We start from the raw sequence: 17,277 nt of genomic DNA on the forward strand, positions 1-17,277 counted from the left end.
ACGTAACAGCAGCTTACCTTTCTTTGCATCGTTTTCCTCTGGCTCTGGGTCCATCTGTTCATTGCTCTGCTGACTGCTGTTGCTGATGGCCACCTGCCTGCTCTCTGGCTCAGAACTGCGGCTAGGCCCTTCTTCAGTGTTCTCAGCAGCAGAGGCTGCTTCTCCCTCTTTTTTGTCCTCAAGCTCACCTTCTTCTGAAGGGGCCAAGAAGTGAAGTTTCAGGCCTGTGAAGTTGGAGAGCAGCAAGAACATTGCCTCGGAGCGAAATAATGCCATGCAGTCCTTCAAGATGTTGGGAAGTTTGCTCTCCTCAGCCTTCTCGTAAAACCTGGAAAGCAGCGATGACAAGGTGTTCATCAAAGCCACAGATGTAATATTACTCATGGGATGAAAGCTGATCATTAGCTTTGTATCTCTCTCCCTAAACCCTGCATAGCTTACTAACGTCCAAGTTGTTACAATAATGAGGTTTTGTTAGGGCCTGCTACTGGATGTCCCTGGGAACAAAACATCATTAGGGCAAATGCCCTATTATTGGAGGTGAGCCTTGCAGACAAACAGGCAGGTGTTGAATGCAGAAGCAAATGTCTTGGATGATGGGTTCTACCTTTTGTTAGGGGGACCTCGGCTGCTCCATTCCACATCTCCTTTCTCCAAAGCCTCACACACCTCTGCAAATTTCTCAGGCTGGAAAAGGAGCAAATGAAGCAGCAGTTAGCAGATCTCCCTATGATCCCACACTGGTCTTGCAGGTACAGCAGCTCTGGGGAATCATGCTGGCTGATTCCTAAAAGGGCCGGGTGACTCTCATCCCTTTCACACAACCTCCCCCAGTCCTGATATGCTGAAGCCAGAGCAAAGACTGGATAAATCGTCAGCATGCTTTAGCCAAGTCACCTGAGTGTCAATTTGGGCCATTTCCTTAAGTAGTTGTATGTCTTACATCAAATTGGTAAACCTCTCAAATTCCTGCATTTATTATAATGAAAATGTCTATATAATAATACAGATTCTTTAGGCCTCAGCTCACTCCCTTGATTTAATCAGCATTCTAAACTTAAAAAGTCCAGTGTAGTACAAGAAGCTGATTAATCTGTTAAAATAGTCTCCAGAAGAGCCTTTATAAGTACTTGTTTAATGCAGTTTCCCAAGAGTATTCTACAAACAGTAATCCTGTCAGTTGTAAAACAGGAAAGAGGATCCCAAAGGATGGTTTAGGTGAGCTGAATCAAATAGGGTTAAACAAGTTTATTTACTATTAATACTTCTCAAATTCCTTAATATGCTATGTCAGCTATATAATTCAGAGACAGAGGCAGTATGTAGTGTCTCTCAACCTTTTTTTCAAGGAGGCACCAACTCTTGGGACTGATTCCATGGGACCCAGGGTCACCTGGGAAAAACCACACTCGCATACGTGATCTCATTTGGCCCTCACAACAACTCTTCAAGACGGGCAGGGCAAGTATTATCCCAGTTTAACTGATGATGAAATAAAAGTGAGACCTTAGTAATTTGCTCAGGTCAGTAAAACCACGGAGCTAAGACGTGAATATAAAGTCTTCTAGGGCTTCCGTGGTGGTGCAGTGGTTAGAAATCTGCCTGCCAGTGCAGGGGACACGGGTTCAATCCCTGGTCTGGGAAGATCCCACATGCCACTGAGCAACTGAGCCCGTGCGCGCCACAGCTACTGAGTCTGCACTCTAGAGCCCACGAGCCACAACTACTGAGCCCATGCCCCTAGAGCCCGTGCTCTGCGACAAGAGAGGCCACTGCGGTGAGAGGCCCACGTACCGCAGGGAAGAGTGGCCCTCGCTCTCTGCAACTAGAGAAAAAGCCCACGCACAGCAACGAAGACCCAACGCAGCCAAAAATAAATTAAAAAAAAATAAGGTCTTCTAACTTCTAACCTGGTTCTCTCTCCACTATAATGTGCTACCTCATCATTCTCAAACATTTGTTACTAATTTGTTAATCAGCAATCTTTCTGTTATTTAAAAGTAATTGGTAAGTACCATAGTCATCAAATGACTAGGATGGGAACTACACACCACTCATCCCCAATATAGAAGTGTGTATGTGGGACTTCCCTGGTGGCGCAGTGGTTAAGAATCCACCTGCCAATGCATGGGACACGGTCGAGCCCTGGTCCAGGAAGATCCCACATGCCGCGGAGCAACTAAGCCCGTGCGCCACAACTACTGAGCCTGTGCTCTACAGCCTGTGTGTCTAGAGCCTGTGCTCCGCAACAAGAGAAGCCACCGCAATAAGATGCCCACGCACCGCAACAAAGAGTAGTCCCCACTCACTGCAACTAGACAAAGCCCCCATACAGCAGTGAAGACCCAGTGCAGCCAAAAATAAATAAATAAAATAATTTTTAAAAAAGTGTGCGTGATTAAGATTCTAGAGAACTGGGGAATACCCAAGGGACTCGACCCACTAACATACGACTGATACCAATGTTAGCTATTATCATCATTTCTATACTTCATTTGAAGAAGAGGATGACGTAAACATGCTAACCAGGAACAAAACAAAAAGCAACAAAAGCTCTCAGTGATGCCTCTTCACCCACCCAGGAAGCAAGGCTGCAGGCCAAATGTGGTATATCAGACAGGATTTGCTGGCCTACCTTAAGGAACTCTTTTAGGAGAATTTCAGAGCTTTCTTCAAATTCTTCTTGAATTTGAACTTGGTACTCCATGTCGAGATAAGTAGGGTTGATCCAATCATACAAAATTTCATGCTACAAAGAAGCAGCAGATGCAAAGGGTGAGTTAATAATTCCTACTGCTTTTGTTCTGAATCATTTTACACTAGTAAAATATATGCAAATCTTCACTTTATAATTTTCTCCTTGTTAAATAAAGTTCTGGAAAACTCTGCCTTAGACAGACACTATCAAAAGTGTATCTAAGAAGGGTGGAAAGGCAAGCTCAAAGCCTAGTTCTGTTAGCAGGATGAGCCACTTTTAAAACCAGAAAAGCAAATGATACGCCACAGCTTTTCTAAGACAAGAATCCCAGCAACAGGAATTTATCCTTACATCTTGTGGGACGTGAGGGCTCCGAGGTATGAGAGGTTCAAAGTAGGTGGGAGGCCTGGTCAGTAAAGGACCGTGAAACCAGCCGCTGATGGACAAACGCGACTTTTCTTCAGACAGGACTTCAGAAACCTGAAAGGACAAGACCAGCAGCACATCAATGCAAAGACCAGCAGGGAAGATTACCAGCCAAGGCTCACTAATTTCAGGACCCTTCACACTAGGTGTGAAAACAACCTGGCCGGACAGTCCAACCGGAAGCCGTCACATTTAGAGAACGGGCGACTGAAAAGCATGCTCTTTGGCCCTCTATGTATTTGTGGTTCACAGTCTTTACCTGGTGAAAGGATACTGGAGACACTTCAAAGAAAACCAGTGTGTTCCACGAAGGGATAAGAGACTTGACAATCTGCTTCGGCTGAAAGTGTTCTGCGTGGGGCGAGAACACATCTGTAAATGTGCTTCATCGTCATTAACCACTTCCCGGCCGCCTCGTTTCACCTTGACAATTTGCCAATTTCTAAGGGTAGCTAAATGTCCCCTCCAGATCCCCATATGCCACCCGTTCCATCTGTTTTATATAGTTCTGCTAGGTGATATCTGTTCTTACTCCACCATCCTCTATTACTGATGAAGGCTGGAAAAGGTTCTGAACGTTTTCTGGAGTCGAGCTCTGGTGTCAGTCGTTAAAAAAATAAAAAAGACCCTGACCTCCTATCAGAGGCACTGGTCCTGGCAGATTCATAGCCACGGGTGGCTGCACATGTTCTCTACCCTCCCACGGCCAGCATTCAGAAGCAGGGTCTGACTATTCCTCATCTTAACTCGGCTCTAACTTATCTCTGGAGTAATGATTATTTCAGGCACAACTCAGGAGAGGTGGCTGTCAGGGCTGGCAATTATCCCCCTGCAGTCGCCACTGTAATGAAGAGCTTCCATCTCCCGAGGCGCACAGACAGAGCGCCTAAGGACCCGGAAGTGGCTGCTGGTGTTGAAGAGCACGCCTTTGTCTTACCGTCAACGTTGTACAGGTCCAGGGTGCCCCCCAAGCTCCTGTCCCAGGGAGGAACCAGGTAAAGAATGAAGGCAATCCGGCGTCCTTCCAGCTCGTCGTCATGGCAGAGCAGGGCATCTGCAATAGTTCAGCGCACACCGTAATGTCCCTGTGCGGCAATGAGCAGCGGACATCTGACTCTGCGCTCACTATCAGTCCACCTGCTATTCCTCCATAACGTCAGCTCCTCCAGCTTTAAAATGACACTTCTCCTCTTTTATAATTACAGAAATAAAACTGTCAATATAGAAACTCTTAAAAACGCTGAAGAACATATATGTAGACTCAGAGACAATCACTACTAAAATTTTTACATATATTCTTCCAGTATTTTTCAACATACATGTATTTGCTTTTTAAAAAATTGCATCCTACAGTGGTTGTTTTGTGACTTTTTCTTTTATTACATGGCAAATGTCTTTTCTGTCATCTCTTTTAATGGCTGCATAGTTATTCTAGGACTGAGCAAGATAGGCATCCGGGCAAGGTGGGAGAGGGGAGGGGATGCTATGGGTGAAGTGAGATCATTCCACACGGAGGGATTGTTTTAATAAACAAACATATTGAAAATAATGGAAGGCAGATTTCTCAGGGTTGAAGAATGGCATTGCAAATATGGAAAAGGAGAAATCTAGAATGAACCCTGTGGTGTGGAAATGAAACCAGAGGAATCAATGTGACTTGTCTAGAGCACAGGAAATACAAGATAACCCTGGAAAATCTTGTTTTGCTAGGAAGTAAGATATAATAAGAATGATGAGTGAAAGTGAGTGAAACCCACGTAGGGGCCTTCTCGGTGACAGACCTCTTGGTGTTCCCTGCTTATTGCTGATTGGAAAAAGAGGCTATGGAAATAAGCTGTGACTTCCTAGGCCCTCCATGAGAAGCAAAGAGCAGGCCCCAGCAGCTAATGACTGAGGAATAAAGAATGCAGAAACAAAGACAGGGCAGGCAGATGAGAGTAGCCATAACTTAATAAGTCAGTCACAAGGAATCCCAGTTCTGCTTCAATGGTAAAGGTAAGTCTGACACACATTCCTAAGCTGTTTTATAGAAACCAGACCCCCCCACACCAGATAAGAAAAGCTGACCACGAGCATGTAGCCCCCAGACCGGCTGGAACCTGAAGATTGAGGATGCTGACCCCTGTGACCTCACCTTGTTACTTCACCATGCACCAATCAGAACTGTGCACGAGCTGATCACACACCCTGTGACCCTCTCCCTTACCTTGCCTTTAAAAACCCTTCCCTAAAACCCATCAGGGAGCCTGGGTCTTTTGGGCATGAGCAGCCCGTTCTCCTTGTCTGGTGCCCTGGAATAAACTACTTTCCCTCACCACAACCTGGTTTCAGGAGACTGGCTTTGCTGTGCATTGTGAGCAAACCGAGTTTGTTTCAGTTATCATGAGGACGTACTAAAAGGATACAGAAGTCAGCTTAAAGGGGCTCCTCTTGATCAAATCAGGGACAATATGAGCATCAACATAATGACAGTAACCATTACATAAACAATAATCCTTAAATTCACACTGACATAAATGAGTGGGGAGAGGGAAAGGTTTTCTTTACAGTAGAATGACAACTAATAAAGAAATGATTTTATTAGGAAAGAAATCACCATTTGGCAACCTGCATAGTAATACTGTAGTAAGAAATAGCAGTGGGGGCACGAGGGGAAGATGGCGGAAGAGTAAGACGCGGAGATCACCTTCCTCCCCACAGATACACCAGAAATACATCTACACGTGGAACAACTCCTACAAAACACCTACTGAACGCTGGCAGAAGACCTCAGACCTCCCAAAAGGCAAGAAACTCCCCACGTACCTGGGTAGGGCAAAAGAAAAAACAGAGACAAAAGAATAGGGACAGGACCTGCACCAGTGGGAGGGAGCTGTGAAGGAGGAAAGGTTTCCACACACTAGGAAGCCCCTTCGCGGGTGGCGGAGGGGGGGAGCTTCGGACCCGCAGAGGAGAGCACAGCAACAGGGGTGCGGAGGGCAAGGCGGGGAGATTCCCGCACAGAAGATTGGTGCCGACCAGCACTCACCAGCCCGAGAGGCTTGTCTGCTCACCCGCCGGGGCGGGCGGGGCTGTGAGCTGAGGCTAGGGCTTTGGTCCCAGCGCAGGGAGAGGACTGGGGTTGGCGGCGTGAACACAGCCTGAAGGGGTTAGTGCACCACGGCTAGCCGGGAGGGAGTCCGGGGAAAAGTCTGGACCTGCCGAAGAGGCAAGAGACTTTTTCTTCCTTCTTTGTTTCCTGGTGCGTGAGGAGAGGGGATTGAGAGCGCTGCTTAAAGGAACTCCGGAGACGGGCGCGAGCCGCGGCTAAAAGCGCGGACCCCAGAGACAGGCGGGAGACGCTAAGGCTGCTGCTGCCGCCACCAAGGGGCCTGTGTGCGAGCACAGGTCACTATCCACACCCCTCTTCCGGGGAGCCTGTGCATCCCGCCACTGCCAGGTTCCCGGGATCCAGGGACAACTTCCCCGGGAGAACGCACGGGGGGCCTCAGGCTGGTGCAACGTCATGCTGGTCTCTGCCGCCTCAGGCTCGCCCCACACTCCGTGCCCCTCCCTACCCCCGGCCTGAGTGGGCCAGAGCCCCCGAAGCACCGGCTCCTTTAACCCCGTCCTGTCTGGGCGAAGAACAGATGCCCTCAGGTGACCTACACGCAGAGGCGGGGCCAAATCCAAAGCTGAGCCCCTGGGAGCTGTGAGAACAAAGAAGAGAAAGGGAAATCTCTCCCAGCAGCCTCAGAAGCAGCGGATTAAAGCTCCTCAATCAACTTGATGTACCCTGTATCTGACATGAATAGACAACGAATCATCCCAAATTGAGGAGGTGGACTTTGAGAGCAAGATTTATGATTTTTTCCCCTTTTCCTCTTTTTGTGAGTGTGTATGTGTATGCTTCTATATGAGCTTTTGTCTGTATAGCTTTGCTTCCACCATTTGTCCTAAGGTTCTATCCGTCTGTTGTTTTTTTTTAAATTTTTTTCTTAATAATTATTTTTTAATTTAATAACTTTAATATATTTTACTTTATTTTATTTTACTTTAGCTTCTTTTTCTTTTTTCCTTCCTTCCCTCCTTCCTTCCTTCCTTCCTCCCACCATCCCTCTCTCCCTCCTTTCTTTCTTTTCTTCTTTTTCTCCCTTCCTTCCTTTTCTTCCTTCCTTCCTTCCTTTCTTCTTCTACTAATTCTTTCTCTCTACTTTTTCTCCCTTTTATTCTGAGCCGTGTGGACGAAAGGCTCTTGGTGCTGTAGCCAGGAGTCAGTGCTGTGCCTCTGAGGTGGGAGAGCCAACTTCAGGACACTGGTCCTCAAGAGACCTCCCAGCTCCACATAATATCAAACGGCGAAAATCTCCCAGAGATCTCCATTTCAACACCAGCACCCAGCTTCACTCAACGACCAGCAAGCTACAGTGCTGGACACCCTATGCCAAACAACTAGCAAAACAGGAACACAACCCCACCCATTAGCAGAGAGGCTGCCTAAAATCATAATAAGTCTACAGAGACCCCAAAACACACCACCAGATGTGGACCTGCCCACCAGAGAGACAAGATCCAGCCTCATCCACCAGAACACAGGCACTAGTCCGCTCCACCAGGAAGCCTACACAACCCACTGAACCAACCTTAGCCACTGGGGACAGACACCAAAAACAACAGGAACTACGAACCTGCAGCCTGCAAAAAGGAGACCCCAAACACAGTAAAATAAGCAAAATGAGAAGACAGAAAAACACACCGCAGATGAAGGAGCAAGATAACCCACCAGACCTAACAAATGCAGAGGAAATAGTCAGTCTACCTGAAAAAGAATTCAGAATGATAGTAAAGATCATTCAAAATCTTGGAAATAGAATAGACAAAATGCAAGAAACATTTAACAAGGACCCAGAAGAACTAAAGATGAAACAATGATGAACAACACAATAAATGAAATGAAAAATACTCTAAATGGGATCAATAGCAGAATAACTGAGGCAGAAGAACGGGTAAGTGACCTGGAAGATAAAATAGTGGAAATAACTACTGCAGAGCAGAATAAAGAAAAAAGAATGAAAAGAACTGAGGACAGTCTCAGAGACCTCTGGGACAACATTAAACGCACCAACATTCGAATTATAGGGGTTCCAGAAGAAGAAGAGAAAAAGAAAGGGACTGAGAAAATATTTGAAGAGATTATAGTTGAAAACTTCCCTAATATGGGAAAGGAAATAGTTAATCAAGTCCAGGAAGCACAGAGAGTCCCATACAGGATAAATCCAAGGAGAAACATGCCAAGACACATATTAATCAAACTGTCAAAAATTAAATACAAAGAAAGCATATTAAAAGCAGCAAGGGAAAAACAACAAATAACACACAAGGGAATCCCCATAAGGTTAATAGCTGATCTCTCAGCAGAAACCCTGCAAGCCAGAAGGGAGTGGCAGGACATACTGAAAGTGATGAAGGAGAAAACCTGCAACCAAGATAACTCTACCCAGCAAGGATCTCATTCAGATTTGATGGAGAAATTAAAACCTTTACAGGCAAGCAAAAGTTGAGAGAGTTCAGCACCACCAAACCAGCTTTACAACAAATGCTACAGGAACTTCTCTAGGCAAGAAACACAAGAGAAGGAAAAGACCTACAGTAACGAACCCAAAACAATTTAGAAAATGGGAATAGGAACATACATATAGATAATTATCTTAAATGTAAATGGACTAAATGCTCCCACCAAAAGACACAGATTGGCTGAATGGATACAAAAACAAGACCCATATATATGCTGTCTACAAGAGACCCACTTCAGACCTAGAGACACATACAGACTGAAAGTAAGGAGATGGAAAAAGATATTTCATGCAAATGGAAACCAAAAGAAAGCTGGAGTAGCAATTCTCATATCAGACAAAATAGACTTTAAAATAAAGACTATTAGAAGAGACTAAGAAGGACACTAGATAATAATCAAGGGATCGATCCAAAAAGAAGATATAACAACTGTAAATATTTATGCACCCAACATAGGAGCACCTCAATACATAAGGCAAATACTAACAGCTATAAAAGGGGAAACTGACAGTAACACATTCATACTAGGGGACTTTAACACCCCACTTTCACCAATGGACAGATCATCCAAAATGAAAATAAATAAGGAAACACAAGCTTTAAACGATACATTGAACAAGATGGATTTAATTGATATTTATAGGACACTCCATCCAAAAACAACAGAATACACATTTTTCTCAAGTGCTCATGGAACATTCTCCAGGAGAGATCATATCTTGGGTCACAAAGCAAGCCTTGGTAAATTTAAGAAAACTGAAATTGTATCAAGTATCTTTTCCGACCACAACACCATGAGACGAGATATCAATTACAGGAAAAGATCTGTAAAAAATACAAACACATGGAGGCGAAACAATACACTACTTAATAAAGAAGTGATCACTGAAGAAATGAAAGAGGAAATAAAAAAATACCTACAAACAAATGACAATGGAGACACAACAACCCAAAACCTATGGGATGCAGCAAAAGCAGTTCTAAGAGTGAAGTATATAGCAATACAAGCCCACCTTAAGAAACAGGAAACATCTCGAATAAACAACCTAACCTTGCACCTAAAGCAATTACAGAAAGAAGAACAAAAAAACCCGAAAGTTAGCAGAAGGAAAGAAATCATAAAAATCAGATCAGAAATAAATGAAAAAGAAATGAAGGAAACAATAGCAAAGATCAATGAAACTAAAAGCTGGTTCTTTGAGAAGATAAACAAAACAGATAAACCATTACCGAGACTCATCAAGAGAAAAAGGGAGAAGACTCAAATCAAAAGAATTAGAAATGAAAAAGGAGAAGTAACAACTGACACTGCCGAAATACAAAAGATAATGAGAGATTACTACAAGCAACTCTATGCCACTAAAATGGACAACCTGGAAGAAATAGACAAATTCTTAGAAATGCACAACCTGCCAAGACTGAATCAGGAAGAAATAGAAAATATGAACAGACCAATCACAAGCACTGAAATTGAAACTGTGATTAAAAATCTTCCAACAAACAAAAGCCCAGGACCAGATGGCTTCACAGGCAAATTATATCAAACATTTAGAGAAGAGCTAACACCTATGCTTCTCAAACTCTTCAAAAATATAGCAGAGGGAGGAACACTCCAAATTGATTCTACGAGGCCACCATCACCTTGATACAAAAACCAGACAAGGATGTCACAAAGAAAGAAAACTACACGCCAATATCACTGATGAACATAGATGCAAAAATCCTCAACAAAATACTAGCAAACAGAATCAAACAGCACATTAAATGGATCATACACCATGATCAAGTAGGGTTTATTCCAGAACTGCAAAGATTCTTCAATATACACAAATCAATCAATGGGATACACCATATTAACAAATTGAAGGAGAAAAACCATATGATCATCTCAATAGATGCAGAGAAAGCTTTTGACAAAATTCAACACCCATTTAAGATAAAAACCCAGCAGAAACTAGGCATAGAGGGAACTTTCCGCAACATAATAAACGCCATATATGACAAACCAACAGCCAACATCATCCTCAATGGTGAAAAACTTGAAGAATTTCCACTAAGATCGAGAACAACACAAGGTTGCCCACTCTCACCACTCTTATTCAAAATAGATTTGGAAGTTTTCGCCACAGCAATCAGAGAAGAAAAGGAAATAAAAGGAATCCAAATCGGAAAAGAAAAAGTGAAGCTGTCACTGTTTGCAGATGACAGGATACTATACATAGAGAATCCTAAAGATGCTACCAGAAAACGACTAGAGCTAATCAATGAATTTGGAAAAGTTGCAGGATACAAAATTAATGCACAGAAATGTCTTGCATTCCTATACACTAATGATGAAAAATCTGAAAGTGAAATCAAGAAAACACTCCCATTTACCACTGCAACAAAAAGAATAAAATTTCTAGGAATAAACCTACCTAAGGAGACAAAAGACCAGTATGCAGACAATTGTAAAACACTAATGAAAGAAATTAAAGATGATACAAGTAGATGGAGAGATATACCATGTTCCTGGATTGCAAGAATCAACATTGTGAAAATGACTCTACTACCCAAAGCAATCTACAGATTCAATGCAATCCCTATCAAACTACCACTGGCATTCTTCACAGAACTAGACCAAAAAATTTCACAATTTGTATGGAAACACAAGAGACCCCGAGTAGCCAAAGCAATCTTGAGAACGAAAAACGGAGCTGGAGGAATCAGGCTCCCTGACTTCAGACTATACTACAAAGCTACAGTAATCAAGACAGTATGGTAGTGGCACAAAAACAGAAAGACAGATCAAAGGAACGGGATAGAAAGCCCAGAGATAAACCCATGCACATATGGTCACCTAATCTTTGATAAAGGAGGCAGGAATGTACAGTGGAGAAAGGACAGCCTCTTCAATAACTGGTGCTGGGAAAACTGGACAGGTACATTTAAAAGTATGAGATTAGATCACTCCCTAACACCATACACAAAAATGAGCTCAAAATGGATTGAAGACCTAAATGTAAGGCCAGAAACTATCAAACCCTTACAGAAAAACATAGGCAGAACACTCTATGACATAAATCACAGCAAGATCCTTTTTGACCCACCTCCTAGAGAAATGGAAAAAAAAAAAAAAGATAAACAAATGGGACCTAATGAAACTTCAAAGCTTTTGCACAGCAAAGGAAACCATAAACAAGACCAAAAGACAACCCTCAGAATGGGAGAAAATATTTGCAAATGAAGCAACTGACAAAGGAATAATTTCTAAAATTTGTAAGCAGCTCATGCAGCTCAGTAACAAAAGAACAAACAACCCAATCCAAAAATGGGCAGAAGATCGAAATAGACATTTCTCCAAAGAAGATATACAGACTGCCAACAAACACATGAAAGAATGCTCAACATCATTAATCATTAGAGAAATGCAAATCAAAACTACAATGAGATATCATCTCACACCAGTCAGAATGGCCATCATCAAAAAATCTAGAAACAATAAATGTGGGAGAGGGTGTGTAGAAAAGGAAGCACTCCTGCACTGCTGGTGGGAATGTGAATTGGTACAGCCACTATGAGAACAGTACGGAGGGTCCTTAAAAAACCTGCAAATAGAACTACGGTATGATGCAGCAATCACACTACCGGGCATATACCCTGAGAAACCATAATTCAAAAAGAGTCATGTACCAAAATGTTCACTGCAGCTGTATTTACAATCGTCCGGAGATGGGAACAACACAAGTGCCCATCATCGGATGAATGGATAAAGAAGATGTGGCACATATATACAATGGAATATTACTCAGCCATAAAAAGAAAGGAAATTGAGCTATTTGTAATGAGGTGGATATACCTAGAGTCTGTCATACAGAGTGAAGGAAGTCAGAAAGAGAAAGACAAATACCGAATGCTAACACATATATATGGAATTTAAGAAAAAAAAATGTCATGAAGAACCTAGGGGTAAGACAGGAATAAAGACACAGACCTACTGGAGAACGGACTTGAGGATATGGGGAGGGGGAAGGGTGAGCTGTGACAAAGCGAGAGAGAGGCATGGACGTATATACACTACCAAACGTAAGGTAGATAGCTAGTGGGAAGCAGCCCCATAGCACAGGGATATCAGCTCGGTGCTTTGTGACCGCCTGGAGGGGTGGGATAGGGCGGGTGGGAGGGAGAGAGACGCAAGAGGGAAGAGATATGGGAACATATGTATATGTATAAATGATTCACTTTGTTATGAAGCAGAAACAAACACACCATCGTACAGCAATTATACCCCAACACAGATGTTGAAAAAAATAAAGTATGTTTTTTAACATGTAACATCAATAAAGAAGGGGAGAAAATTGAGGGTAGTGAAGTTATGATATTAAACACAGTAGAAAGAGTCTACAGCAATATAAGACTCTAAACTTGTTTTGACAAATAGATGCAATAATGAGATAAGTTGTAAAAAAAATTAAAGCACAGAAATCCCCTGCATTCCTATACACTAATGATGAAAAATCTGAAAGTGAAATCAAGAAAACACTCCCATTTACCACTGCAACAAAAAGAATAAAATTTCTAGGAATAAACCTACCTAAGGAGACAAAAGACCTGTATGCAGACAATTGTAAGACACTGATGAAAGAAATTAAAGATGATACAAGTAGAAGGAGAGATATACCATGTTCCTGGATTGCAAGAATCAACATTGTGAAAATGACTCTACTACCCAAAGCAATCTACAGATTCAATGCAATCCCTATCAAACTACCACTGGCATTCTTCACAGAACTAGAACAAAAAATTTCACAATTTGTATGGAAACACAAGAGACCCCGAGTAGCCAAAGCAATCTTGAGAACGAAAAACGGAGCTAGAGGAATCAGCCTCCCTGACTTCAGACTATACTACAAAGCTACAGTAATCAAGCATAACGGCAGTGGCACAAAAACAGAAAGACAGATCAAAGGAACGGGATAGAAAGCCCAGAGATGAACCCATGCACATATGGTCACCTAATCTTTGATAAAGGAGGCAGGAATGTACAGTGGAGAAAGGACAGCCTCTTCAATAAGTGGTGCTGGGAAAACTGGACAGGTACATTTGAAAGTATGAGATTAGATCACTCCCTAACACCATACACAAAAATGAGCTCAAAATGGATTGAAGACCTAAATGTAAGGCCAGAAACTATCAAACCCTTACAGGAAAACATAGGCAGAACACTCTATGATATAAATCACAGCAAGATCCTTTTTGACCCATCTCCTAGAGAAATGGAAAAAAAAAAAAAAAGATAAACAAATGGGACCTAATGAAACTTCAAAGCTTTTGCACAGCAAAGGAAACCATAAACAAGACCAAAAGACAACCCTCAGAATGGGAGAAAATATTTGCAAATGAAGCAACTGACAAAGGATTAATTTCCAAAATTTATAAGCAGCTCATGCAGCTCACTAACAAAAGAACAAACAACCCAATCCAAAAATGGGCAGAAGATCGAAATAGACATTTCTCCAAAGAAGATACACAGACCGCCAACAAACACATGAAAGAATGCTCAACATCATTAATCATTAGAGAAATGCAAATCAAAACTACAATGAGATATCATCTCACACCAGTCAGAATGGCCATCATCAAAAAATCTAGAAACAATAAATGTGGGAGAGGGTGTGTAGAAAAGGAAGCACTCCTGCACTGCTGGTGGGAATGTGAATTGGTACAGCCACTATGAGAACAGTACGGAGGGTCCTTAAAAAACTGAAAATAGAACTAAGGTATGACGCAGCAATCCCACTACTGGGTGTATACCCTGAGAAAACCATAATTCAAAAAGAGTCATGTACCAAAATGTTCACTGCAGCTGTATTTACAATCGTCCGGAGATGGAAACAACCTAAGTGCCCATCATCGGATGTGTGGATAAAGAAGATGTGGCACATATATACAATGGAATATTAGCCATAAAAAGTAAGGAAATTGAGCTATTTGTAATGAGGTGGATAGACCTAGAGTGTGTCATACAGAGTGAAGGAAGTCAGAAACAGAAAGACAAATACCGAATGCTAACACATATATATGGAATTTAAGAAAAAAAAATGTCATGAAGAACGTAGGGGTAAGACAGGAATAAAGACACAGACCTACTGGAGAACGGACTTGAGGATATGGGGAGGGGGAAGGGTGAGCTGTGACAAAGCGAGAGAGAGGCATGGACGTATATACACTACCAAACGTAAGGTAGATAGCTAGTGGGAAGCAGCCCCATAGCACAGGGATATCAGCTCGGTGCTTTGTGACCGCCTGGAGGGGTGGGATAGGGCGGGTGGGAGGGAGAGAGACGCAAGAGGGAAGAGATATGGGAACATATGTATATGTATAAATGATTCACTTTGTTATAAAGCAGAAACTAACACACCACTGTAAAGCAATTATACCCCAATAAAGAAGTTGAAAAAAATAAGGTACGTTTTTTAACATGTAACATCAATAAACAAGGGGAGAAAATTGAGGGTAGTGAAGTTATGATATTAAACACAGTAGAAAGAGTCTACAGCAATATAAGACTGTAAACTTGTATTTGACAAATAGATGCAATAATGATATAAGTTGTAAAAAAAATTAATGCACAGAAATCTCCTGCATTCCTATACACTAATGATGAAAAATCTGAAAGTGAAATCAAGAAAACACTCCCATTTACCACTGCAACAAAAAGAATAAAATTTCTAGGAATAAACCTACCTAAGGAGACAAAAGACCTGTATGCAGACAATTGTAAGACACTAATGAAAGAAATTAAAGATGATACAAGTAGATGGAGAGATATACCATGTTCATGGATTGCAAGAATCAACATTGTGAAAATGACTCTACTACCCAAAGCAATCTACAGATTCAATGCAATCCCTATCAAACTACCACTGGCATTCTTCACAGAACTAGAACAAAAAATTTCACAATTTGTATGGAAACACAAGAGACCCCGAGTAGCCAAAGCAATCTTGAGAACGAAAAACGGAGCTGGAGGAATCAGGCTCCCTGACTTCAGATTATACTACAAAGCTACAGTAATCAAGACAGTACGACAGTGGCACAAAAACAGAAAGACAGATCAAAGGAACGGGATAGAAAGCCCAGAGATAAACCCATGCACATATGGTCACCTAATCTTTGATAAAGGAGGCAGGAATGTACAGTGGAGAAAGGACAGCCTCTTCAATAAGTGGTGCTGGGAAAACTGGACAGGTACATTTGAAAGTATGAGATTAGATCACTCCCTAACACCATACACAAAAATGAGCTCAAAATGGATTAAAGACCTAAATGTAAGGCCAGAAACTATCAAACCCTTACAGGAAAACATAGGCAGAACACTCTATGACATAAATCACAGCAAGATCCTTTTTGACCCATCTCCTAGAGAAATGGAAAAAAAAAAAAAAGATAAACAAATGGGACCTAATGAAACTTCAAAGCTTTTGCACAGCAAAGGAAACCATGAACAAGACCAAAAGACAACCCTCAGAATGGGAGAAAATATTTGCAAATGAAGCAACTGACAAAGGATTAATTTCCAAAATTTATAAGCAGCTCATGCAGCTCACTAACAAAATAACAAACAACCCAATCCAAAAATGGGCAGAAGATCGAAATAGACATTTCTCCAAAGAAGATATACAGACTGCCAACAAACACATGAAAGAATGCTCAACATCATAAATCATTAGAGAAATGCAAATCAAAACTACAATGAGATATCATCTCACACCAGTCAGAATGGCCATCATCAAAAAATCTAGAAACAATAAATGTGGGAGAGGGTGTGTAGAAACGGAAGCACTCCTGCACTGCTGGTGGGAATGTGAATTGGTACAGTCACTATGAGAACAGTACGGAGGGTCCCTAAAAAACTGAAAATAGAACTAAGGTATGACGCAGCAATCCCACTGCTGGGTATATACCCTGAGAAAACCATAATTCAAAAAGAGTCATGTACCAAAATGTTCACTGCAGCTGTATTTACAATCGTCCGGAGATGGGAACAACCCAAGTGCCCATCATCGGATGAATGGATAAAGAAGATGTGGCACATATATACAATGGAATATTACTCAGCCATAAAAAGAAAGGAAATTGAGCTATTTGTAATGAGGTGGATATACCTAGAGTCTGTCATACAGAGTGAAGGAAGTCAGAAAGAGAAAGACAAATACCGAATGCTAACACATATATATGGAATTTAAGAAAAAAAAATGTCATGAAGAACGTAGGGGTAAGACAGGAATAAAGACACAGACCTACCGGAGAACGGACTTGAGGATATGGGGAGGGGGAAGGGTGAGCTGTGACAAAGCGAGAGAGAGGCATGGACGTATATACACTACCAAACGTAAGGTAGATAGCTAGTGGGAAGCAGCCCCATAGCACAGGGATGTCAGCTCGGTGCTTTGTGACCGCCTGGAGGGGTGGGATAGGGCGGGTGGGAGGGAGAGAGACGCAAGAGGGAAGAGATATGGGAACATATGTATATATATAAATGATTCACTTTGTTATGAAGCAGAAACAAACACACCATCGTACAGCAATTATACCCCAACACAGATGTTGAAAAAAAT

General features: G+C 42.1%; 1 protein-coding gene across 1 annotated transcript in view; it reads right to left on the reverse strand.

The window, feature by feature from the left end:
- OGFOD1 (2-oxoglutarate and iron dependent oxygenase domain containing 1) overlaps nt 1–17,277 on the reverse strand; it is an 84,360-nt gene that overhangs the window by 5,023 nt on the left and 62,060 nt on the right. The window contains exons 5-10 of the mRNA XM_059999699.1: nt 4,062–4,178; nt 3,384–3,475; nt 3,050–3,178; nt 2,636–2,749; nt 608–687; nt 18–328 (exon numbers count right to left, since the gene is read on the reverse strand). Coding sequence (XP_059855682.1) covers nt 18–328; nt 608–687; nt 2,636–2,749; nt 3,050–3,178; nt 3,384–3,475; nt 4,062–4,178 — 843 coding nt within the window. The remainder of the gene's footprint in view (nt 1–17; nt 329–607; nt 688–2,635; nt 2,750–3,049; nt 3,179–3,383; nt 3,476–4,061; nt 4,179–17,277) is intronic.

The sequence above is a fragment of the Delphinus delphis genome, chromosome 20, assembly GCF_949987515.2.
Source record: "Delphinus delphis chromosome 20, mDelDel1.2, whole genome shotgun sequence".
Taxonomy (NCBI): domain Eukaryota; kingdom Metazoa; phylum Chordata; class Mammalia; order Artiodactyla; family Delphinidae; genus Delphinus; species Delphinus delphis.